The sequence below is a fragment of the Convolutriloba macropyga genome, chromosome 9, assembly GCF_964194025.1.
Source record: "Convolutriloba macropyga chromosome 9, txConMacr16.3, whole genome shotgun sequence".
Lineage (NCBI taxonomy): Eukaryota > Metazoa > Xenacoelomorpha > Acoela > Convolutidae > Convolutriloba > Convolutriloba macropyga.
Genome location: NC_134476.1, coordinates 31,846,005 through 31,872,402, shown reverse-complemented (window position 1 = coordinate 31,872,402; position 26,398 = coordinate 31,846,005). Strand labels below are relative to the sequence as shown.

Here is a 26,398-nt window from a genome sequence, read left to right as displayed (position 1 = left end):
ATGATATCTAATGTTTTCAGCAGTGTTATAATGTCCACATTTTCAGATTTTAATGCAAAACTTGTGTTGATCTGTCTACGTAGCTCTAGAAACTAATGCTTGCAGTTCAAAAAAATGACTTGCAGTTCTAAGCCATAATATCGAAAACTGCCATTTATGCAAATTTTGCAGGAAACCCTCAATCTTTTTCGGTTTTGAGAAAATTTGACTGCTAACCCTATCGAATTGCATTAATAATAATAACAATTCGAAATCGGTCTTGTTGTTGTTTAACAATGGTATTCGAAACCTTTGAAAAATTGTTTCAGTAACATTTAATGAAAGTGAAAATTATTTTTAATTGCTCTCAAACAAAGTTTGTAGCAATTATATTAGTCCTGCCGGTTTTTTAATGCATTTTTTCGCTTGGCCAATTTTTCGTCTGACGCATTTGACTTTTCGTCCTCGAAAACGCGATAAACAGGTTGCGCCAAGCGGGCATTACGTGCTCTTAGAGCCTTTGAGCTCACTAGTCTTCAAGTATGCGCTGTTGCCCCCCCCCCCCCACACTGTTGCCACCCCATCAGCCCCCCGGTGCCACCCCATAAGCCCCCCATTGCCCCCTCGCTGCGCTCACTTACGCCCCTTCAATTAAGCTAAAGCTAGCCTCACTAAACCGTGCCTAGCTACTGACGAAGCCAACCGCTCGTTGGTCGTTTGAGAACAATTCTTCCGACGTTAGTCGGTTATGTTTGAAATGTCTGCTCAGATTCGGATTGTGTTAAACCAAGTGCGAATTAGTAGACCAATTCTGCAAGTTGCATGATTTGTGTGGTAATTGCAGGACATGCGTGACGTAAGGAAGTTCTTGGACAGAATGTTGACCAGTCGGCTGGGTTTGAGGATGTTGGCGGAACATCATCTAGGACTTCATAACCATAGGGTGAGTATAGTCTGCGTTGCCAGTGCATTAGAGTTTAGATATAAAGTAACTTTATGCCTTAGTAGATTACGATGCTTTGAAATAAATTGGTTGGCTGTCATAATTCAGTGAACAACAGGCAATATTTTGCATTAATGCATGAAAGTATTTATAGGAATTAGTAGTGCATGCTGTAATTAATTGAAAGGGTCAGCATGTATTTGTTGAGTTTACAGGCTAACATCAGAAAATCAGATTTTTCGCAAATGGTTTGATGGTTCTCTTACTTCATCAATTTGTACTAATTTAAGTTCCTGAAAGAAATTATCATCCATCCCGATTGTTTTGTTCCTCCCTCCCGCAAAAATTGGGGTCAGAACAAACATTTAGAACGGGATACTACATGCTGCTTTAATGGAAATTGTTATTGATTACACATCAAATATCTTTTTTATCTCAGCATGAATTACGAACCAAATATCACTCAAATTTAAGTTGGCGATAATGAACTTATTTCCCTTTCTTAGGATGGGAATCTATCCGCTGCCTATCACTGCAGACTGTGCGCTGTAAGGAGAACTCTATCCGCTTTCAATCTTTTATTGTGCCCCTTTTCCACCCCCCATCACACCCCTACCCCAAAAATGAAGAGAATACATTAAATACATTATAATTAGACGCATCTATATCGTCAAGTGATTTCTGCTCCAGGAACACTCATATATTCGTTTCCTCATTTTTCTGTCTCTCTTTCGCCTCTGATCATAAATATCTAATCAAGCATCAAGCTTTCCCTCCTTTGAGTCTGCGAGCGACTAAGACTGATGTACTAATTGTTATCACAAGAGCATGCTAATTGAGTTAGCAGTGAACATAATTCAGTTCAAAATGTCTCGCAAAGTGACGGCCTTCTCAGCGCTGTATGTAACGACTTATCGATACTGTAATCACCACTCTTGATGTTTGAAGACCGTAATTAATAATGACGTATGACGTAATTTAGAAAAGGTGAATTGTGTTGTGTGCATGATTTATGTACCCGAATATTGCGTCTGTCTGAGTAGGCGAATACTCGTCCTGAAACAATGTCAAAATTTTAATTAGATTTGAAGAAATTTATGTGATCGACTACTTAACAATTCACGACAAAAACCATATGGTGAAAACTACATTATGTTAATAGTACTGACATAGCATTTTTTAGGAACTATAATTGCTTGATGAGTTTAACACTTTCTCGATGTCCAGCATATGGGTATACGTTAAACCCCAGACGAACTCCAACGGTTATCTTGTAAGATCTTGCAAGATTCTTGCAAATAACGTTTATCTTGCAAGATCTTGTAAGACTCTTGCAAACAACGTTTATCTTGCAAGATGCAAGATCCGGACGTTTATCTTGCAAGAATCTTGCAAGATAACCGTCCCAAAAACTTGATCTAACGGATCAGTTTTAAACCTGAAGACAGTCAGAAACGTTGATCTAACGTTTTCCGTTGCGATAAAGCAAAGTTTTTACTGATTGAATGTGTACATAGCGAAATAAGACTTTTTCACTGACTTCAGTCACATTGAATTAAAAATAGGGTTCAAATACCATAGAAACTAATCAATGGCTGTTCGTTCGAGTTGACTATACACGTATGGTAGGCAGAAAAGGTGATATTACGTTTTGCGTGGCGGTTTGGTTGCGGTATTTTTTAACATTTGTTAGCACATTGACAAACACACTTGTCAGTGCTGAGTCAGCCTATCGGAGTATCTAGGCGGAATAATCTGGCTGAAGTTGAAAAATTATTTAGGTTGAAAGGATTGGGTTAATCAAAAACTGGGCCGCTGGATGTGCGTCTTGCTGACGCTTTCAATTCTGTTTCTCCAAATGTTGCAAAGTTATACTGTCAATAACAGCAGTTTCCAGTGTAAATGATTGATGACGAGGACTGATTTCTTAAGCCTGGATTGAAAAATTTGGAATTTGGAAACTCTTAAATGTCCTACTTCAAAATCTCTTAATTCTACTCCTAAAACTTAGCTAACTTATCTACTAAAACCCAATATTGCAGAGATCAAACTTTCGGTGTTTGGAAGAGAATTATTTTTCACGCGCATCAATTTGATTTCTCTTGTCAGTTTTTCTTCTCTTGGCTGCTATAAAAACGATACATATACGACTTTGACACTATATAAAGCTAACGCTTTATACGACTTTGACACTATATGTTATCGTAAAATATTAGTGAATATTGATTTTTGCCCTTTTTTATTTCTGTTGTCTTATCACTAAGTATCATTAATAACAGGCCCCCATTGATTGCTGAAGATGCATAAATTAACCTAGCTAATGGTTCAAGATCAAAGCTGTTTGTTTTCTTGATTTATACACTATTTGACTGAGTGACTTTCACATTATTTGACACTTTTTTAAATGAATTTTTGAGTTTTGCGAGTATTTGTTCACGTTTTTGTGGTCTTATATTAAAATATCACTAGGTACAGATCACATTGGTTGCTGATGGGGATTAAATTAACCGATCTAATTGTTTGGTTTAAAGCTATTTTTTTCTTTTACTTTGATACTAATTGTTTTCGTTAAAAATTGTCGATTTTTTTTTATTTTCTTGTTGTCATTGTGTTCGCTTAAACTCATTAACGAGAGGTCTCATCGGTTGCTAAAGACACCTCAGTTAATTAAATAATCGTTTCAGATAATAACTGTTGCTTTCTATGACTTGTATGCTGTTGGTTCGCAAATTTTGAGGTTTCTAGTTATGTTGTTATTTTTGTACTTAATGATGTTTTATACCTTAATATCTTCAACGACCGATCTCAGCGGTTGCCAATGACGATTTTTTTTAAAAAAAAAATCCAAATAGCTGTTTCCATCCGTAGGTAATAATTTCTGTGACTTTTACCTGATTTGGTATCAACAGCTTTTTTTGCTAATGTTTTCTCGATAACGTTTGTTTTCGAAATGTGTTCTACTAAGATAACGTTTGTTTTCGAAATGTTTAGGTGAATTGGTAAATCTTGCCTTTATTTGTAGTTTTTTCCCCTTTTTTGAGCCATTAGAACTGCTAAAAGATTTATTTTGCTTCCTTTTCTTTTTGCAAATATGGTCGTGGGTTTTATTGACTGTCTTATTTTGCTGTTGCTGAAGGAATGGTAATTTTCAGGTCAATAGTCAACTCAATTCTTTGTATTGTAATTCAGGACTCGTATGTTTTTGTTATTTGGCTTTAACTTCAATCACGTTTTTAGTTTGACATAGGTCATAACTTTACCGTTTGACTCCTGACTTACCTCACTCACTGAAAAGATTTTAGATTCTTTCACTCATTTGATAACGCAATGTAGTGATTATTGTCGTTGTCAAAATAACAAAATGAAAAGAAATGGGTTAAACTGATAACGCCCTGTCATTGCGTCGTAGTGCATTAGGATATCAGAGAAATTACTAGCTGGAATTTGTTTTAAGCCTGATAGATTTGAGTTTAGAAGCTGAGTTAAGTTTAATTTCAGAATCTTTTTAGTAATTTTTTTTCTAAAATTAGAACTTTTTTGACATTTAGAAGCAGTTTCAATCAATTTTTATCTTTTTTATATAGGTGCGAGGCGATAGCCGAGGCTATTGTTGGCCTTCTCTTGTTTTTTTTCGTCAAGATTTTTGTTACGACCATATGACGTCACAATCACTTCAAATATGCTTTTTTTTATTCGTTCTTCCAATTTCAACTCAGTTGCGTGCGTGACGTCATTTTTTGCTCTCATTGGAACAAGTTTTTTTGTTCATTCTCTTGATTAACATTTGGTCACACGTGACTTACCTCACTCTAAAGAATAAATTCCTCACTCTGAAATTGACTTTTTACTCTAATTCAGAGAGATAAGGTAAAGTGAACGTGTGTCACTCTAATTTAAGGTTATTTGAGAGCAGCTAATGGAGTCAGCAATAACGTATACAGATTCATAATCAAAACAACATCTCAGAATTTAATAAAAGAGACATTTCTGTTTTGGTCTGTTTCTTTTACTAACTGCCGATCTACAAAGCTAATGCGGCTGTTTTCTGGCAATCTGCCAGCTATGTGTTTTTTTGTATCAATCCCGATGTGTGTCAAGTGGGTCAAGGGAGGTTATTTTTCGGCAATATGCTGGCTTTGTTTCAAAATGGTTTTGTTTACTGGTTTGAAATGCTGGGAAATGTCAATGCCATACTGGAAAGTTTGAGATTTTATTTTCTGAGAGTAGAGTCAATTTTTCACTACTGTTAAGGATAACACTGATTGTTTTTCCGGCGTATTTTATGTTCGGTGCCGTGCTTTCAGGCTGTGTCATTTTTCTTCAAAGTCCTGTTATAGTTGGATACTTGTCGTGTGCCTAGCTTATGCTGCTTTTTATTGTAGTTAGGCACACTTTTTTTCATATTTGTGGATTAATGCAGAACTTTATTACTTTGTGGGTCGGAACTTGCACAAGTAATCCCCTCGGGGCTTTCAGCTGTAAGTGCCGCAGCTTTTTTGTGAATGGGGTAGATGAATCCTTCATTCGTGTTCGGGTAATGGACTTGGATATTACAGGTAATTTGGGAGTGTAAAATTTGCTCTCTAAAGAATCGATTTTCTTTCTCAAAATTTGGGTTACAATTTTCTTAAAACTGCTTTTTGCCTGATTTAAATGCCTTCTAGTCCACTCGCCTGAGTATGATACATCAAAACGACTCACGACGTAATGGAACGGCAGATCCATAGACCACTGCTTTACATTTTAGTAGAAAATAAGGTTCATTTATTTGTGCAAAAAAAAATCCCGAATTACCTAAGGCTTTGCCACTGTAGGCCAAAAGATTAATAGCTTAACAGAATGTAGAGAGAACTACAAAGGCATTTAGCAATTGCGTCGATATGTTCTGAAGCAACATAAGTTTCAGAATCATTGGCAAGTTTAATTTTGAGAAACGCTTTTTTACTGTTTATTAATTGCTCTTGAACGAAGTTCATAGCAATTATTGTAAACGTGTGTGTCTTTTTTATGCAAAATTTTTGCTTGACAATTTTGACTTTTCGAGTGATTTTTTACGCCCTTGACTTGTTGCATTTCGCGTGATCTAAAGTTCTCTCTCAATCACAATTTCAAACAGCTGAACTCAATTGGCGGCAATTTAATACTAAAATTCAAATGAAATGTGCGCCGAAACTGGTGTCATTTTTTACTTTAAATCTTAATAGTGGTATATGTTAACCTCTAATGGGGTTATTTGAAGCCCACTATTGAACTTCTTAGTCCCATTTAGGTTCCCCATCCCCCCGACTGAATTAGGCTGCAGTTGATTAGAGCTCACACTAGTCGTTCGAGAGCAATTCTTCCGACGTTTAGTCGGTTATGTTACTTTTAGCTGAGAATTGACCGCCATGCAATTTTGAGGCTACTATTCCTCTCCTGGATTTTTTTTCGGGTTAATAACCTTTCTTTTCTTTCCAGTCATTTAATTAATAGCCGCGAAGCGATAGCTGAGGCTATTTTTGGCCTTCTCTTGGTTTTTTATAATTCAAAGAATTTGAATTGTATTGGGGCGCTGTCTTTTTCGTTTAAGATCTGTTCACACATTTTCATGATTTTTGAAGTCGACTTGGAGTAGTAATTTTGGTCTCGCCGAAACATGAAGTGGAGCAAAAAGCGAGTGGTTTTGCGGCGTGAAATTTTTTCGCTCTAATTTGAAAGTAGAGTGAGAAAACGGTGTTTGAACAAAAATTCGATTTCTCGCTAGTGGTTTTTTTTCACATTCGGCAATTTCACTTTGATTTTTACTGTTTTTTTTCGATTTTTGGGATCGGATTTTTATCTAAATCTTTTTCCCAATCCATTCATAGTCCGTTCTGGGTCTAGTTTTTTGTTTTTTTCAATGAAAATTCTTTGAATTGTACGTCAGGACTTGTCCTGCTATGTTTTTTCACTTCGTCTAACAGATTTTTGTTTCGTCTTACCGTGACTTCATATCTGCTTTTAGGTCAACTGCGTGACTTACCTCATTCAAAAAAATTATTTCTGAACTCATTTATGGTACTTTAATTTTTATGAACATCTACTAGTTAAAGATCAATAGTGTCAATCTAAGTGGTGCCAAACTTTTATGCCCTAATTCTTAGTATTATTCTTGAGTTTTTGTTTTCGAATATCAATTTTGAGAAAGCTCTTTTAGGGCTTTTTCCCTATAGACTGTATATGTCATAAAATTGACAGTACGTATCTATCGTTTGCTATATCCCTAGATTTTTTTTGTTTGAGCCAAAGTTCATTTTATCGCTAGTGATTTTTTTGTTCGCATGCAGCATTTTGACATCGATTTTTTTTTATTTTTTTTTTAAGTTTTCGATCTGATATTTTTGGAAATGGTTTTCCCAAATCACTCTTAGTCCGTTATGGGTCTATTTTTTTTGTTTAGTCAATGAAAATTTGTTGAATTGTACGTCAGGACTTGTCCTGTTATGTTTTTATTTCGTCGTCACAGTTTTTGTTAAGATCATATGAAGTCACAACCACTTCAAATGTGCTTCTTGTTCATTCGTTCTTGCGATTTCACCTGAATTGCGTGCGTAACGTCATTGTTTGATCTTAGTGGAGCGAGTTTTTTTGTTCATTCGAGTGATTAAATGTTTGGTCACATTTGACTTACTTCACTCTCAAAAATGGCTTCCTCACTTTGAAATTGACGTTTATTTACTTTAATTCAAAGAGATAAGGTCAAATGGGTATGTGTCACTCTAAATGGAGGTTGTTTGAGATCAAACAGCTTCTACGAAGCTATTGCGGCTATTTTCTGGCGATCTGCCAGCTGTGTTTTTGTGGTTTGGTAGATATATTGCTTTTAGTGCTTGACATTTACCCCCCTCCCCCGCCCGCCGTTTGTTGAGTGGAGCATATTGTCGGACATTATTCGGTTATGTTAGATCATATGTGACCGCCCAGTTCTATCCAAAATACTTTTATCACGTAAAGTTATCTTAGTTTATGACACTCCATCCTTCAAGTTCAATAAAGGAACTTTTTGTAATTAATGCTGTTACTAATATGATTTTTCAGCTGAAAATCATTGTAAATTAATATTTGTTTTTAGCTGCGTCGGAGAAGTTCATCAATTTAGTAAAACTGTTTCTATCTATGAACTACGGCAAGTGAACGTTTTTTGCAGTTATTTTCAGCAATCTATCTACAATGTGTAAATGTAAGGGGTTTTATTAGTTGTTTTGAAAGTTTTATGTGTGTAATTTTTGAAAGATGTTTGGAGACATGTGAATAGTGGTGAACCAGAAAAAAAAGCAATAAACCGGTCGTGTTTGCTTTGACATGAAAATCTGGTAAATTGTGTTATTGAAAATTGGTCTGTGTACTCTTTAATGTGGGCTGGTGGGAGGCGGGGTATTAGGGATGCGTCTACTCAGGAAATAAAGCTGTAGAAAATTCTAATTATCATTAGCAGGTCAGGTGTTTGTGAATTACAGCCTGTTCAGAGAAGCATGAAAATAGTGAATAGTGAAGATACTAGGGGGAAAGTGGTTCAAGAAGAACATGATAGCGTGTGCGTGTCTTGAAGTAATGAACTGAATCTGGTGTCAATTATTAGGAGACAGTGCGCTTCCTTTTGTTTTCTCTTTTACATCGTCTTCATTTCTCTCTCCTCATCTTGAAAGCATGATGCCCAGCAGTTATGTCTTGAGATAATCGCTCCGTGTCTATGTAGTAACCCCCAGTCCCGGTGTCTGTGACAGAAGGTGTATTAACCTTTAGGGATTATTGATTGGACATTCGCTGCGCAGAGAGAAGAGCCTTGAGGCTAAGAGGGATAACAAGACACGCCGCGGGGTAATCAGGGCAAAGTTATTCAACCGGAGTCTCTCGCTGGGGGAGGAGGGGTATAAAGGGGTTTGATAACTGGCGTGCGTGGGCGCACGCACGTCTAGCTGTATGGCATACCATTTTAAGGACTTCAAATGACTAATAGCTTAAGAGGTCGAATTTCAAAGAGGTACACTATGCCTGTTCCACTTATTCACTTGGAGTAATTTGTTCAGGTCTAATAGTATATATATATTTGGATTCTAATTTTTTCACACCATTTCATGGAACCGCCTATATTTTAGCTTTACATAGTTTCACCCCTAAGTCATTTAACCCCTCACACTTTTAACCCTAAAACGCTCCTCTAAACCCTACACATCCCTAATTTTGCATACTGTTTGTGTCAATTACAAAAATTGAAATTAGGTTGAAATGATAGAGGAGTGAAATAACTGGGTTTAAAAGGTAGGGAGATGAAGAAATACGGGTGAAAAGCGGGACACTGGACCAATTAGATCTAAGGATACAACATAGACAAGAGATATGCGAGCTCAAAAGCGTCACCAAATTTGCCAAAATTTTGTATAAATCTGTTTGATGACTAAAGTCACAGAAGATTACAGTTGTTTAATGGGTTGTAATCAATAGAATAAGGGTAAATTTTTCAGCAGTATTCACATCATTGAGGCTAAGGATTACCCAAATCGGCGTGTGAAGGCAATACTGCTGGAATCTTTGAAGGTTGCCCCAGCTGATGGGCGCCGTGGGTGAAGTAAAAGGTATTGACTTCCAATATAGTGGGATAGGAGGGCGCGTGGACAAAGCCATAACATAATGTGTTGCCGTTGTAGACTTGCTTAGCTCAGTTATCAGCTAAGAGTAGTTCATTGATCAGATCCCTGGACTACATAGTGTTACTTTATTTATGAGTTCTTGTTAATTGCTGTCAAACTAAGTTTTTAGCAATTATATTAGACCTGTGGCCTTTTAGTTGCTCTCAAACGAAGTTTGTAGCAATTATGTTAGCCCTGTGGTCTTTTCTAAATTGCTTTCGCATGAAGTTTGTAGCAATCATACTAGCCCTATGGTCGTTTTTTAATTGCCCTCAAACGTAGTTTTTAGCAATAACATCAGCCCTGTGTATTTTTAGCAATTATATTAGCCCTGTGGTCTTCTTTTCAATTGCTCTCAAACAAAGTTTGTAGCAGTTATATTAGCCTTGTGGTCGGTTTTTAATTGCTTTCAAACGAAGTTTGTAGCAATTACATTAGCCATGTGGTCTTTTTTAATTGCTGTCAAACTTAAGTTTTTAGCAATTGTATTTGCCCTGTGGTCTTTTTTAATTGGTCTCAAAATTTTAAGTAATTGTATTAGCCCTGTGCTCTTTTTTAATTGCTCTCAAACGATGTTTGTAGCAATTATATTAGGCATGTGGTCTTTTTTAATGCGATTTTTCTCTTGACAGATTTTTCCCATGTCTTTCGACAGATTTTCCTACAGATGTCACGCATTTGACTTGTCGTCCTCAAAAATGGGATGAACAGGTTGCTCCCAGAGGGCATTAAGCTCTCTCAGAGCCTTTCAGCGCACTGGTCTCCAAGTATGCGATTCACAAAAACTGAAAGTTTTTTGGAGACGTATACTCATGGTGTGAAGGGCGGTTGTTTACCCCCCCCCCCCCAATTCACGCCTCTCCACGTCAACCTCCCCCCTCACTTCAATCCCTCCCCTCAATACCCACCCCTACACATCGTTCAGGTAGTAAAGACGTGGCCCCGTGCAGCACCTTAATTAAGCTAAAGCTAGCCTTACTAAACCGTAGCTAGCTGCTGAAGAAGCAAACGGGTCCCCTGTCGTTTGGGAGCATTTCGCCCGAAGTTAGTGCGGTTATGTTAGTGCTTGTGTCAGCACATTTTGAATGTACATTTGTGTTAACGTGATTTAGCATTAGCCAAACGGATGGCTGAATGCAAATTTTGTATGACATCTAAGACATGGTAAGCAGGTCCAATTTTTAATATCATTTGAATTTTTAAAATATAATCAATTTGGAGTACTGAGATGTTTTAACCTTCAATTTTTTTGGAAATTTTGATATGGCTTCCCAGAGAAACAAAACTTGATGCACGTAGCCACAACATGCAAGATCATGATACTTCGTTCAAAGCCTGACTCAAACACCTAGCCAAGATCTTGATGAGCCAAAATTTCATGCAACACCTTTGTAAGAATATTGTCTAAAAATTCTCCAATCATTTAGTAATGCGACATTTCTGTCTCTCTGCTATAGAAATACTTTGATGGACTAGTTTGACGAATTAATACATGAAGTTGCCTACCTTTCACAAAGATGAGAGGTTTGAAATTGTTGCGTGAATGTTGCGTAAGATTTGAAAGCACGATTTCGTATAGTCTACTTTTTTTTTTAAAGAAATACACCAGAGTGAATCTTCGGCTTTGTTGATCCCTGAAAGAAATGCTATATAAGCTCTATTAGGTCACTCACCACAGTAGACGGAATTCAACGATTCCTCTGAAGCTGTTCGAGAAATAAACAGCAGCACAAATTAAAATAAACAACATGCTACAAGTTTCATCGATCATCACAATAATATGCATACACATGAAAATATTATGGTTACTTCGACTCTGAATTAATCATTCGAGGTAAAGTATCTAGTTCGACATTATTTGAGCGTAAGCTCTTGCTTTGGTGTCCAATAAACCATGATTTTGGATGAACACCATACACCTATATATGGTTTCCAAGAAAAGTTTATTGTTAATTTCCGGTGTTTCGGTTCTTCAGTTTTTGGTTTTTCCAGGAGAATTTTGTGGGCATTGTGCAGACTGACTTCAGCCTGAAGAAGCTGGCCCACAAGTGGGCAGAGTGGTGCAAGAGACTGTGTGAACACACTTATGGAGTATCTCCTGAGATAGAGGTCAATGGACACCTCAATGTCATCTTTCCATACATTCCCCTGCCCCTTGACTACATTCTGCCCGAACTCCTCAAGAATGCACTCAGGTTGGAGGTCAACTTATTTTTAATAGCCGCGAAGCGATAGCGGCTATTATTGGGGACATCGTGGTTTTTTTACAATCCAAGAATTGGATTGTATTGGTGCTCTGTCTTTTTCAATTCAAAGAATTTGAATTGTATTGGGGCGCTGTCTTTTTTTTATGATCTGTTCTTACATTTTCATGATTTTTGAAGTCAAATTGGAGTAGTGATTTTGGTCACGCCGAAACAGGAAATGGAGCGAAAAAGCGAGTGGTTTTGCGGCGTGAATTTTTTTCGCTCTAATTTTAAAGTAGAGTGAGAAAATGGTGTTTGAACAAAAATTCGGTTTCTCGGTAGTGGTTTTTTGTTCACATGTGGCAATTTCACTCTGATTTTTACTGTTTTTTCGATTTTTTGGATCGGATTTTTTTCTAAATGGTTTTCCCAATCCATTCAAAGCTCATTCTAGGCCTAGTTTTTTGTGTGAATTAAATTTTCATTTCTCGTTAGTGGTTTTTTTGTTCACATGCGGCATTTTCACATTGATTTTCTGTTTTTTTTCTTATTTTTTTTTATCAGAATTTTCAAAAAAGGGTTTTCTCAATTCACTCTTAGTCCATTCTAGGTCTGGTTTTTCTGTTTAGTCAATGAAAATTCTTTGAATTGTACGTCAGGACTGTCCTGCTATGTTTTTTATTTTTGTAAGATGTTTTCACACCTTTTCATGGTGTCCTGCTATGTTTTTTATTTTTGTAAGATGTTTTCACACCTTTTCATGACTTTCAAAAGCGGGCATCAAGTTTCATTAGAGGCCCTTAACCGCGTTCAGTAGTCTTTCAAGTGCTTAGAGTGGTGAAGCTACTGGGAATGGTGAAGCTACTGGGAAGGCCGTAATTCAAGGTTAAAAGGTCATTTTTACGAGTTTTTGCGCCCAAAATGTTGCAAATTTTCGCATTTTTCGTCAGTTTTCCAAATTTTTGTCGGACCAGTCTGAAACTGAGCTTTGTGAAGTTTGGTAATGGTGTTGGGCATGAGGTTATTAAGTTTGAAGGCCATTTTAAGAGCTAGATGTTTTGGTACTCCAAACATAAAAACACAAATTTATACAAATTTTTAACAAATTTTTCAAAGTTTTTGAAAATTTTTGTCATTTTTTGAGGTTTGTCAACCCCAGGCGTCAAGAAGCCTCCTCTTGGGTTTAATAATAGGCTATTGCATAATTTCTACTGGCAATGGAATGGTTTCCAACATTTTAACATCATAAATTTAAAAGACATTTTTTGATAAAAGTTGCAAATTTTTTCAAGTTTTAAAATTTTTGTCAAGTTTTAGGTTTCTCTAACCTCAAGGGCCAAAGAATCCCCTCTAGATTTTGATAGTTGTTTAGTGCATAGTTTTATTGGTAATGGGGAATGTGTTTCAAGGTTTTAATATTTTGAATTTAACGATTTTTTAAAAGAAAAATTTTTTTTAAATTCTGTAAGTTTTGTTTTTTTCCTCACTGGCCAGGGAACCTCCTATATGGTTAGCAAGTATGTTACTGCATAGTTTCTAGTGGCAATAAAATGGTTGTCAATTTTTTATTATCACAAATTTTCGCAGGCTTTTTAAATAAAACTTGCAATTAAGGTTTTTGAAAATTTTTCCTGCAACAGTTGTTCCTGCACCAGGGCCCCAGGAACCTCCTCCAGAGTTTGATTATTAGTTACTGCATGGTTGCTAGAGGTAATGGAATGGTTATGAATTTATTAAAAACACGAATTCCTGCAATATCTTGATAAAATTTAAATTTCTAAAGTTTCTGAAAATTTTTCTCATGTTACAAGTTTCTGGATATTTGAGCCAGTGAAACTATTCAGGGCTTGCAATCGGGATAATGGATGTTCTCTGGAGACAATGAAAGGGTTCTGAAGATAATAATATCACAATTTTAACAAGATTTTGTTCAAAATTTTGATTGTTTTTAAATGCTTTGAATTCTTTTTGTCGTTCTATGAGTTTAACGACCTGACTGGCCCACAAAGTCTTACAGATGGGTCACATGACAGAACTCCAGAGATAAAAAGTTGGTTCCAGCAATATTTTGAAAGTTTCTTTAAATTTTGCTTTTCTAAGTTGTTTTTTTAAGTCTTTGTCATATCTCTCCAGTTTATCTACCTTTAGTGCCAAATTAATCTCTTTCAAAGCTTGTGCCTAAACTAATGATCATTTTGAATTGTGTCATTTATGGTCTTCACGTTAGAAGATTCAATAGTTTTAGCAATGATTTTTGTATAGTTTGTTTGATTCTTTTAGGTTCTCAACTTTTGAGATTTTGTCTCTTTGGCTGGGATTGTTCAATTATCTGCTGGTCGGGTACATTAGGTTTGTTTTTCAGTCAATTCTTTGGATTGTATTTCAGGACTTGTCCTGCTATGTTTTTTAATTCGTCGTCTCCATCAATGATTCTTACGACCTGACTTCTTGGAATTGACTTCTTGGAAATGACTTCAGTGACTTCTATTGCTTTGCAGTTAAAATTGGTGTACGTGACGTTGTTTCTGCTTTTAGGTCAATTGCGTGACTTACCTCACTCAAAAAATTGACTTCTGAACTCACTTATGGAACTTTAATTTTTAATGAAGATTTACTAGTTAATAGTGTGTATCTAAGTTGTGCCAATCTTATATGCCCTAATTTGTGATTATTAGTCTTGAGTTTTTGATTTCGAATATCAATTTTGAAATAGCTCTTTAAGGGCGTTTTCTTTATAGAACGTATGTGTCAAAAATTGACAGTCCGAAGCTAACCCGAAAAGTGTAGTGGTCTATTGAAGGACTGCTGGTCGATCTGTCTATCTTATTTCTTTAGGTGTTTCAATTCCTGGAAGGCCACGAGCGTCTATCGCGGCTATTTTCCGGCAATCTGCCGGCTATGTCCAATTAAGTCAGATCATTTGATGTTTTTAGCCGATAGCGTTTGACTATAGATTTTTTGGCTGACGCTAATTATTTTTGTGTAACTTTACAGTTCTCAGTAACTTACAATTGAAGGAAAGAGTTTATTTCTCTCGCTGCTGTTGTCTTCTAGTAATCAATTTAGGAAGCACGATCTGTGAGAGTAATTGAATTAGATGAGAAAGCTCCAAAGGCATTCTCATTTGTGGCATTCGGTTTAAGAAATATTAGGATAATTTGGGTTGAAATTTAAAAGGGAGCATTGTATAACTATAGGATTCGATTTAGACTCTATTAGATTCAAGTGGATCAAATATTTATTACCATAAATCAGTGGTGCTGTGAATTGGGAAATTTTGGAGTACTTACTCAATGCAAGCAAAAGTCTTCTCTCGTTTAGAGCGACAGTAGAGCTGCACCGCCAAAAGTACAACAAAGGATTCCGTCAGCAGAGCATACCGAATGTGGTAGTAACGATAGCCAACAACGAGACAGACTTCATGCTCAGAATATCAGACAGAGGAGGGGGAGTGCCCAGTTCTGTCTACAGCCGCATATTCCACTACAACTTCTCAACTGTGAGTGATGCCAATGGGACACAGCTCTTCGACACAATAGTGGAGGAGTCGAATCACGGAACTGGTCCTATGCACGGGTAGGTCATAAATCTTATCTGGAAAATCTGATTGGTTTAAAATTTGAAAATTTGAATCATCAGCTGAATGAAGTCCCACCAACTGTACGTACGTCTTTGCCATCTCTGAAAAAATTTGTACCGTGTTGCTTGTATTGCTTGAGTTACAATGTTCAAATTTGCTGCGTAAGATTTTAATAAAGATTCGAACGTTTTAGATAGGCATAAAAGCGCAACAGTAAAATGGTCATAATTTTTTTCACTTAAGTTTTCGTCAGATATTGCTAATGTGGCAATTGTTGAAGCCTTCGATATGAAGCCATATTTGATTAGATTCCATTAAGTTCTGTGTTAAGACCACTGAGTAAGCAACTCATAACGATGTAACTCAAATTTTCAGCTTTTGCGGGTAATTACATCTATTCCAAGAAACTAATGTTACGTCGAAACTCAAAATTAGAACGATATCTCGTTAGTCTGATCTCAAGTATATTAGTAGCTGTTGATTAGTAGCAGCCTATGCGATAATAGTTTTCGGTTTAAAATCCGCAGTTTAATAATTGGTTCACGGTTGACCACCTAATTGCATAGATTGCAATTACGTAGCTTTTTATGAAGCATTTTTGCAACAGAACAGGTTATTCTTTTAGCTACGGCTTTGGACTGCCGACGTGCAAAGCATATGCAGAGTACCTTGGAGGATCCTTGACTGTTGAGAACATGAATGGCATCGGTTGTGACGTATACCTCAAACTCCCACACATCGACTCAGGAATGGGATCTTTTCGAATTTAGCGTCAAAATAACCTTAAAGAAACTAACTCAAACTCAATGGTTTATTTTAGGACCAAAATTTAATAGAGCAAAAATGGTAGCAGATATTTGAGGCGTGTTGTTTTGTTTTTATACTGACTTGCTTTTAACTTGTTGGCGGATTAAGTTTGCTGTACTGGAGATAAGGAATTTTAATAAACTTAAAATTGCTCTCAATCTCACTTCTGAGTTTACTGTGAATTGTTTTCCTCAGTAAAATCAAATCTCTGCCAAACATAGTTTTTCTGCTTTCATAAAGCAACAAATATTTAATTGCTTTCGAACGAATTTTGAAGCAATTATTGTAGAAATTCTTTTTAAGTAAAATTTTCACTTGACTTTCAAGTGACTTTTATGCCCTTGATTTTTTTGTTTTTCGTTATCGAATCCTCTCTCATTCACAAGTACCAGCATCTGAACTGAAATGGCGGCTGTTCACTGCTAAAGGTCAAAAGAAAAATGCTCCAAAATCGCTTGAAATTTTTTACTTTAAATTTTATTGGTTGTTATAGTGGTATATAATTACCTCTAATTTGAAGCCCCCTTAGTGAATTTAGTTACTCCCCACTACTAAAGCAGGCAGCAATAGAATGCAACTCGCTCTAGTGGTTCGAGAGGTATTCATTAGTCGGTTATGTTTAGGACGCCTTAATCTGGTGTTTGTTTAATGTTTCATATATCCCCCTTTTCTAGGAGATATCGAGGTTTGATGAGCTGATTTTTACATTATTTGTTCACTTTTTGGAGTTGCTCAAACGTGGAGTTGTTAGTTTTATTTTGCTTAAATAAATTAAACTGTGGGCAAAGACGATTGTATCATTTTGTTGTGATCTGATAGGTTTTCGATTCTTCTGGTTTGACAGCTGTACAATTTCTTTGCTGATTGTTTTTTGGTAATGAAAACCAGCACCAAATCAATTATTTTAGCTACGATCGATGATAATTCTCAAGGGCACTGCCCTAAAACCCTGCTAGATTATCTTCATAAACTAACATGGGAATTCTTGAACGTGTACTACATAGCAAAACTTTTTGGAACAGCAGTTTTGAGTGTTTTGCTTATTTAAGTCGATTTAAGTTGTTCATTTTCCGCGACCTTTTCGATCTATTTTAGGTTTTTGTGAGTTTTTTGGTGGGTTATTGACGTATTTGTAATAGCCGCGAACTAACGGCGACATTATTTCCGATCTCATCGTGACTCAATCCAAACAGTCTGATTTATATGGGATTGCTGTTTTTCTACGATTGTTCACATTTGCACTTTTTATGTTAATTGTAAATCAAACTTGAGAATGGAGCTTAATCACGTTGAAACAATGAATGGAGCGATAAAGTGAGTTGTTCTCTGGCTTAAATTTTTTCAACTCTCGATATTCAGACGAGTAATTGGTGTTTGAGCAAATTTTTGGTTTTATGAGAAATTGTTTTGACGTGCGGTGAAATTTAACGTCTGTTAGTTCGGTTTTTCTCTGATTTGATCAATAATGCTAATAAAGTTGGTATATGCGTTCTAATGAATCATATAAGTTTCTGCTGGAATCGATCAGTGGGCCGATATTGGCTTTATGGCTATCACTGTTTTTAAAAAAATGTGAATATTTGTGTTTTGTCCGTATTTTTGTGGTCTCATCATATGGACTCATTATTGGTAGATCCTCTTGACTTAGTATTTTGTTTTGGCCGAAGAGAGCCTATTTTATGTTATTCAGTTGCTGATCGCTTTTATGGCTTTGACGGTTGTTATTCCTGTATGTTTTGTCTGTAGCTATAGTACTTTTTGTAGCTTTGTTTTTTAGTCACATTGATGACAGGTCTCATTGGTTTTCTAATGAGGCATAAGTTAACGAATACTATAATTTCATTTGATATTTAAAGGTTTATTTGACTTTAATTTTATTTGTTTTCAAAATTTTATTAATTGTATTAATTGAGTGTATATTTTTGACGCCTGTCGATTGCTCTTTTGATTATGAAGGTTTGCTTGGTTTGTTTAGTTGGCGAGAAATGCTCTATTAGCATGAGTTAGGTAGCTTTCTATTAATTGCAAATTAAACGAAAGTTAATCCAAGTATCTTTTTGAGTGAAAAATTTACTTAACTCTCGTGAAATGTAATTGAGAGATGAGCTAAGTACATTCCATTAAGAGGCCCTTACATTTTAGCTCCATAGTTATTAAAATTTTGAATGAAGGTGACTAACTCACTGAACAGTAAATCATCGACTAATTGCTCTCAAACAACTTGCGTGTAGTTGACTTCGGTTGTGGCTGTATTAAATCTATAGAGAGATTAACTTAACTGCATAACCGGGAGGAAAAAGTGGGGGCCAATCATGGCTATTGCTTTTTACACACTGAAATTTAGAAGTTTCAGTGAATTGTAGACCGGAGTCGGGTAGAATTTTAGAACTGCAACCAATAATTTTTGCCCTGAGGATCCTCCGATTTATCCTGTCCAATTGGACAAAACATTAAATTGTTCAAGCCAAATGTTGCATTAAAAATACCAACCGTTTCCTAATAATTGCTACAAACTGCGTTTGAAAGCAATCAAATACTGTCGTATCGAATCATTGCTGTCGCATTGCAATCATGGTAACAAATGTTCCGGTAGAGTCCTCAATTCTAAAGTGCAATATATGTTTGGATAACTATAAATTAAAGTATTTTCATATAGAGGTTAGTGTAAATATCCGCTTATCATAGTTCAATGCATACAGTTTCTATATAGTTGAATTAAAAATTTTTCAAACTCTAAATTTTTGCTGGGGGCAGAAAGTCTTAGATTCTCCGGAACTCAATAGCGATGGTTAGTTTTAGAAGTTTTCGGTTTGATTTATAAAATGAAGTTATCAGTTGTAGCAGAGCATCAAACCGAAGAAATGCATTTTTATGAAACTAACTTTTAAGCATTTCCTAAGTGGTTATGGCTTTTACTCTAATGGTCTCTTATTTATTGTCAACCTTTTATGGCAAAATCGATTTCCTTACTATTCTGGCTGTCAATTTTACCCGTAAAGCGGAAAATTAATATGTTGGAGTGTTTTTACCATCAATTTACCAAGGAAAAGTGATAGTCTTCACATCCTCTCTGTAAGAAAGTTAAAATTGATTGTATTGAAGCGTGAAGAGATGACGAACATAGTTTTCCCACTCTTCAGGATTTCTAAATTCCATACTTCGATTCGGTTTTATATATCAAAATAGGGCGACTGACTTTGAAAATGCAGGCTTATGAATCTAGATAGTGAGCTTATGACTCGAATTAGTCCGGCAAAAAGTATATATATCCCCAGACATTAAATTTTCTGGTTATATTTCTACGACTGCACCCCGGGTTGCTCTAACATTATTCGCCAGAACTGATGATGAAATCTCGAAAATCGTTGTAGAAACATGATCCGGTCTGATAACTTTGCATCAAATTAGTTCCGTATTGATTGCAGTTCTTGGGAAGCTATTGAGAGATGTTTAGGACGACATCTTCGACTTGGCACCGATGAAACCCAAGAAAGGGCTTTGTGAAAACTTTTAAAAGCTAGCCCCTAAACTACTTGCTGCAAGGAACTGCTCAATTAAGAACACGTTTTTGATCATTATTGCGGACAAGAATGTCCTATTGTACTTCAATAAATTATGGTTTTCATGAATGTGAATTTCTATTCAGTTGAGAAATTTGTTGAGCCATTCGCCATCCTTCGGTTTGTGACCTCGATAATTAATAAAAATACCAATGTTTTCAAAGAAATTAATGTAAGAAACTATTTTGCAGGCAGTCATTTTTTCTTCAGGAAAAATTTTAAAAAATGTGCATTTTAACGAGATGAGAATAATATCATATAAAAGTTTATGTGTATTTTTCAAAACAACGCATTTTCAGCAATTTTGATTCATTGCAAACCACAAAACACTAAAATTGGTCAATAAGTTTTTTGTTATTTTGGAGGGTGGAGGTGGGATCATCAATGTTCTACATTTTCAAGAATTGGGACATTCGTTAAGCATTTTCTACAGAAATTTTTCAAACATTTTTGTCGGAAAAATAGTATCAGAGTATCTTAAGTAGTATTAGAAATTGGTCGCGATATCGACCTTTTTTGTTCTCAATTTGTTATTGTGCACATTTTTGTCACTTCCTTTGTTTGGTCTCTACCCAAAACTTATTTCTTGTTTCAGACATTGTCTCAAGTTCCATCTGCTTGCAATGTTTTCATAACTTTACCAATAATTTTCCAAACAGTCGGTGATCACAGCAGTTTTTCACCAATTAATTAATGCGAGAAGCAAATTTCATTGTTTTCAACTATTTTAAAATTACTATCCAAAAATGATCTGAGAACCGTAGATATATAATTATGAAGCATTGCATGAAATTGTTTCAAAAAATTGGTATCAAATTTCAGACTTGAAGCCCTTTTTATGTTTGGGTAGCTTTTTACAGGCCGAAGAATATCGTTTGTCTGATAACAAGCTGATACGTGTCCTCTAATCAGATCTGAGCTAACTTTACAAAATAGTTTTTCAATGCGAGCTTGTTCAAAGTTTTTCCTCTTTTTTCAATTTTTTAAGTTTTTTCTCAAAATCCTTATAGAAAATTCTTCAATTGTGCCTCTGACTGGGATATCTTTCGGGATAGCAACGTGTCTAGGGGTGTCGATCATAGCCAGAAAACTATATTCAAACTAACAGTGGAGAGGCCCTAATAATGTTACTTTCGTTTTCTTAAATTTAACTAATTTGTTAGAATTGCACGCTTCAAAAATTTGGTTTTTAGTTTTCTAGCGGTTTATTAGGAAATGATAATTAGAGAAACTTTATTAAATCTCCCTTCTGGTGCTTTGACCCTGCAACCTAGTCTTCTGTTTTGGAGAGCTTTTTAATTGCTCTCGAACGCAGTTCGTAGCAATTATTGTAAACGCGTTGGTGTTTTTTCAATGCAAATTTTTTGCTTGACCATTTTGCGTTTTTCTGATAGAACATTCGTTGACTTCTCAAGTGACCTTTTTTCGGTTTCGTTCTTCTTTTTTTCGATGATCTCTATTGCTCTCACTCCAAAGTAAAGATTGTTGCTAAAATGAAATGGATTGCAGCAGAGGAACAAGAAGCCCGATAGCCGAGTGGAAACTGCTTCTGGTGAAGGAGAGGGTGGTCAATGGTTCGAATCCCGGCATGGTCAACTATTTTTGCTCCTATAAAGAAAAATTAATCTAGGCTACTTTCCCTGAATTAAACTGCCTCGCCTGTCGCTCGAGAGCAATTCTTCCGACATTAGTCGGTATATTTCATTTTTGAGCTCCTTTTTCTCTGTTTCTCTAAACTAACTTCTCGTGAATAGCATAGTTGTCGTCAACACATTTCAAAATGTTTTTTAACTGTTTGGAAATTTGCGGGTTACTACTGGAGTTTTAAATATTCGATTATTAACGAACTCAGTTTTTTTTGTAAAAATTGTTTTTCCACTTGAAATTTTTAATCGATAATTAAAGTTTCAACTCAAAGTTAAAAAAAAGAAAGTTAAAAAACTGAGTAGTGATTAATTACTATTGAAAGAACTTTGAAACAATTATTGCCGGTCTTTTTATGCAAAATTTTCACTTGACTGAGCTGTGACTTTTCGGGTGACATTTGCGCTCTTGGCTTTTTTTTTGTTTTTGCGTAATTTAAATTTCTTTCTCATTCATAATTTGGAGTAGCTGAACTTGAGGGATGACAAAATTGGGTCCGCCAAATTTTGTAACTGTTTTCACTTTTATTAAAGGTATATAATAACCTCTAAATGTCTCATTTGAATCCCCCTTAGTGATTTTAGTGACTCCTCCACCCCCGACCGAAATAGGCTCCGAGAGTTTAGAGTTCCCAGTAGTCGTTCGAAAGCCATTATTCAGACGTCAGTTGGTTGTGTTGTATGGTTGAGGAGATCGCAACTAGATCGTTTCTTTTTTCAGCATGGCTATTATTTAAAAAGGGCCTGAATGTTTGAAAACTTGCGTTTTCATATAAACCTTCGAGCTGCAATTCGTTGAACTTTACATTTTTTATTTGTTCAATTGGAACTGATGTGAGCTTGATTACCAGGTAACTACAAACTAATCAGAAATTAATAACCAAATGGAGTAATTGGTTAATGATCTCTGATTTCTTAAATAGTTCCGTAGACAGTGAGTCAAAATCCATCTTTGCAAATTGTAGTATGATTTTGGTTTCCGTAGTATTGCTTTGTTTGAACTTATTTTTCCTGTCGTTTCGTGTGGCCTTTTGATTTCGTTAATATCAATTTGAAATTGTTTTGGTAGATGTAAATTAATTTTAGGCAGTTTTTTTGCTGGTGTTTTCAATTTTTTGATAGGATTCCATTCTAAGTGGTTTTCCAACCCATGCATAGTTCATTCCAAGTCGAGTTCTTTGTTTAGTCAATGAACATTTTTCGTATTTGTAGGTAAGGACTTGCATTGCTTTGTTTTCTAGGTCGCGATAACTTTTGATAACATTTTTCGATTTTTTTAGGTCACAATTCTCACGTTTGACTCGTGGCTTACCTCACTGTTTCAACTGGATGATTTTTGAATTATTCAATCATTGAATTACGCAATGTAGGTATTACTGTCGATGTCGAAAGAGTAAAATCAAAGGAAACGACCCCGGTCATTACTTTATTGTTCATTAGGTTATCAATGTTCATCATAACGGTTGTTAGCTGGCGTTAGTATTAAGCGTAATAGACACCAGTTTGGAAGCTGAATTAGATACACTTTTTGGCCCTGGGAACAATTTGGTTATTCTATCTCTTCTTTTTCTTTTTATATTGCAATCCCGATGTGCGTCAAGCGGGTCAACGGTGGATCTGTTCCGGCAATTTGCCGGCTATGCTTGGTCTGTTCTGCTGAGCCAAAAAAGATAAATTTAATGTCAAATTGGTTAATAATTAAAACGCAGTTGCTCGGAGAACCAATGTCTGACAGAGCTTATGATAATCATCATGCTTTAAGAACACAAGTGTTTATTGAAATCTTGAGAAGATAGAATGCTTTCATATGACAACACACTATATGAAGCTGATAGCTGTATTAATATGAATGGAAGAAGATCGAAGATTTGACTGCAAATAGTCTTTTTTCCGTTTGCTCATTTTTTCCATGAAAAGGCTAAAATTAATAATTAAATTGAAAAGCCCAATCGTTTGTTACATCTCTGCTCTTGATTGGCTTAACTTAATAGCAGCTTCATTCCTGATGGTAGAGCTTTCTGCATCACGCACTGAACGAGCCGTTTTGTTGTTCCGACCCCTCTTGAAGAAGGGTCGGAATTTTGAAAAAAGTTGATTTGTTATTTTTTAGAATTTGGACAGTCAGTATCAGTACATTTAGACGTCTCTGAACTATTTATCAAGTCGAGACTTGATTAAGACGAGTTTATTTGATTTGTAGCCCTTCGAACTGATTTCAAAGTAGACATTATGAAAGCAGATCCGAAATCGTTAACTAAAAATCCAATTTCTACAATTGTGATCAAGCTAGACCCTATGAATAGTCCTCCTAAGCCACCGAATGCAGAGATCGTGTTGATAAACGAATATTTCAAGTGAACTGAAATTTTGGTTGTCGTTAGGGAACTGAATCGAATTCTAACATCGATCGCGTTTTTCTTCCAGTACTCTGGGTTGGTTTTCGTGCTGATATTTGGATTGAGCTTTTGGATCAGGCTTGGTACTCGATATGACGGGAATTTAGAATAAGTTGCTTCAATGTTGTAATTTGAGAAATCACATTGAGGCTTGCATTTTCGAGAACACCGAGCTGAAAAAGTGGCTGTTTATCTTGTCTTTTTATTATAATGGTTACATTTCATACAAGGTGATAATTTTCCAGGAAATAGTAAAAAGCATTCGCCCGTCTAAGTTTGAGGGTTTCGTACAATTTTAGTTTGTTCAAGTTTTGTTCCCTTGAAATGTTTCAATAAATAACACATTTTTTGGAAGGAAACTTGCGAATTAACAGCTGTTTAATCGATAGGTGAAAAGCTTCATTGTTCAAATATATCAAATGATGCGCTGGCTGTCGTGTCCGGACAAAACAGTCCCAGACAAAACAGTCCCAGACAAAACAGTCCCAAATTGCAAAAGATTCCCAGACAAAACAGTCCCAGACAAAATAGTCCCAAGAAACCAGACAAAACAGTCCCAGACAAAATAGTCCCAAATAAAATGTAACTAATGCCATTATACCCAATGTACTTTGAAATGTTCGTTCAATAATCCGACAACAAATTAGCAGCCGCTATTACCCGTATGTTTTAACATACTTAATGGCCGTGGCCATGCCTCAGCGGCCCGTGGGACTTGATCTGAAACTATCACAACCGAACATGGGATTAAATTATCCGCTTGTTAAATCATACGTGTAAGAGCTATTATAATGGCCTTGGGACTATTTTGTCTGGGACTGTTTTGTCTGGTTTCTTGGGACTATTTTGTCTGGGACTGTTTTATCTGGGAATATTTTGCTATTTGGGACTGTTTTGTCCGGGACTGTTTTGTCTGGGACTGTTTTGTCTGTTCACCGCTGGCTGTCTTTTCAATCCAGTCATTACATGCAGTAAAAATTATAAGCTTAATGTGCAAAAAAGAAATGTTGTATTAGAACCCAAACTTGTAGTAGACCAACCATATTGATTGAAAACCTCTGGATCTATATGCATATCCTATGAAAAGATCGTGAAAAAAGTTACCCGATTCTTGTTCTTCGTGGAACGGACAAAGCAGCATTCCGAACAGACCACAAACAGCAGTTTCTGCATTTTTGTCTCCATTGTATCTAAAAAAAAACCATCACCTTCTGAACTCAACTCATTTTTGATAGCCATGAAACGTAATGGGTAAATATTGAATTGTAAAAATGGAAGTGATTGCCTAATGTCATAAGTGATGAGAATTGCGTCGAATGTGGCTCAGATGTACCATAAGGAAATGGTGGTTTACATTATTTGGTCTAGCTAATCTTTACAGCTAATCTTTGGTCTAGCTAAGGTCTTTTCATAGCCAATTGAGGTCGCGGCCTTTTTATCGAGAAAAAGTATTTTCATTAACAAACTTGAGTTTTTAAGTTTGCTCTAACCTGACAGTAGTGCATCCACAGGTGGCATTTTCCTGTCTCCACATGCAGAGATCAACACAGCTGGAGTGAGTGTATCCCTCTGATGGGTCAGATAGGTGACCTCTGCTGCCCTCCCAGATACAATCAGTTTTGCCAGAATAGTCCGCATATCTAAATTGGTCGGAAAAAGTTATAGAAAAAAATGAATAACAATAAATAAACCGTGTTTATCTCAAGTTGTCCGATTTGTCATAACTGACCTTAAGAAAATGTTGGGGTATTCTTTACTTTAGCACTTACTTTGCCATATTTGAGGGCTTAGGAGGCTCTTACATTTTCTAAACTGCGACAAATTTAGCTCAATTGGAGAGTATTGATTCAATTTGAGAAAGTGAGAAAATTTTGTGCGGAAACTTTAAATTTTTTGATCTATTAAATTCCCGTCCCGTAAATGCCCCCAATTGCAAAAACAAATTAAAATTGCACCTGACTTTGTAATAATGTAAAAAAGCCGTCGTCCTCTGAAACTAAGCTCATAGATGCCGTGAGGGGACTCCGTCGCCCTGATGACCAATCAAATTTTATAAAACAAAAATTTTCTAATTGGTGAATCAAGCGCCAACAGGTTACTCTGCCCATTCCTCTCTTGTATGCGGTTTTGAACTTGATTTGTCTCATAAAAAGTGAATTCGTAATCAAGCAGGTAATCCCTGCTGATAATCAGAAGAGCAGAAGGAAATTCTTGCAATTTCAAGGAAAAACAATCTCAAGACAATTTATAAGGGTAATTAAAGAAAGTAAAACCAATAAAGTGAATTACCTTCTAGAATCAACTCAAACAAAGTGATCAAAATATCCCACATTCTCTTGACATTATTGAGTTCTTGAGTTCCTCGACACTTTATTTCCACTAAACCAATTACTCCAAACGAAAGTCACCCAATTTTTAGCCCCGCTAAATAACTAAGTTGTATCTCTAAGGCTCAGTTTATCCACTTCTTAAGCTCTATTTATATTAAGCTCTGTTCCACAACTACGCTACTGTTTATATTCAGCTAATACGGCCCTGTCTTAGCAAATGAAGCGTAATCTCTTAAAAAGATGAAATCTTGCTCTTGAAATCTGTCGGATTTTGTACCAGGGCTCTCTTTACTATGCAAAGAATTCCTTGTAAAACAATGCTCTGTCTA

At 35.9% G+C, this 26,398-nt stretch overlaps 2 protein-coding genes across 2 annotated transcripts in view; one reads left to right on the top strand and one right to left on the bottom strand.

The window, feature by feature from the left end:
* Window positions 1–16,436, top strand: part of LOC142345731 (branched-chain alpha-ketoacid dehydrogenase kinase-like) — a 42,712-nt gene extending 26,276 nt beyond the window's left edge. The window contains exons 5-8 of the mRNA XM_075398020.1: window positions 824–922; window positions 11,560–11,762; window positions 15,075–15,329; window positions 15,959–16,436. Coding sequence (XP_075254135.1) covers window positions 824–922; window positions 11,560–11,762; window positions 15,075–15,329; window positions 15,959–16,103 — 702 coding nt within the window. The 3' untranslated portion in view covers window positions 16,104–16,436. The remainder of the gene's footprint in view (window positions 1–823; window positions 923–11,559; window positions 11,763–15,074; window positions 15,330–15,958) is intronic.
* A 7,081-nt stretch (window positions 16,437–23,517) lies between these two features.
* Window positions 23,518–25,516, bottom strand: LOC142346184 (epithelial sodium channel subunit gamma-like). The gene is made up of 4 exons (XM_075398694.1): window positions 25,509–25,516; window positions 25,230–25,379; window positions 24,844–24,929; window positions 23,518–23,912 (listed from the first exon to the last, which is right to left on the bottom strand). Exons 1-4 carry the CDS (start codon window positions 25,514–25,516, stop codon window positions 23,518–23,520), a joined length of 639 nt encoding a protein of 212 aa, XP_075254809.1.
* Between the last annotated feature and the right edge of the window lie 882 nt (window positions 25,517–26,398).

Bases quoted from the DNA above. Each gene is read 5' to 3' on its own strand.
- LOC142346184 (XM_075398694.1), bottom strand. The intron at 24,930-25,229 runs GTTAGAGCAAAC...GTTTTTTTTTAG, and splicing joins TGTGGATGCACTACTGTCAG to ATACAATGGAGACAAAAATG. The intron at 23,913-24,843 runs GTAACTTTTTTC...CCACTTTTTCAG, and splicing joins CCACGAAGAACAAGAATCGG to CTCGGTGTTCTCGAAAATGC.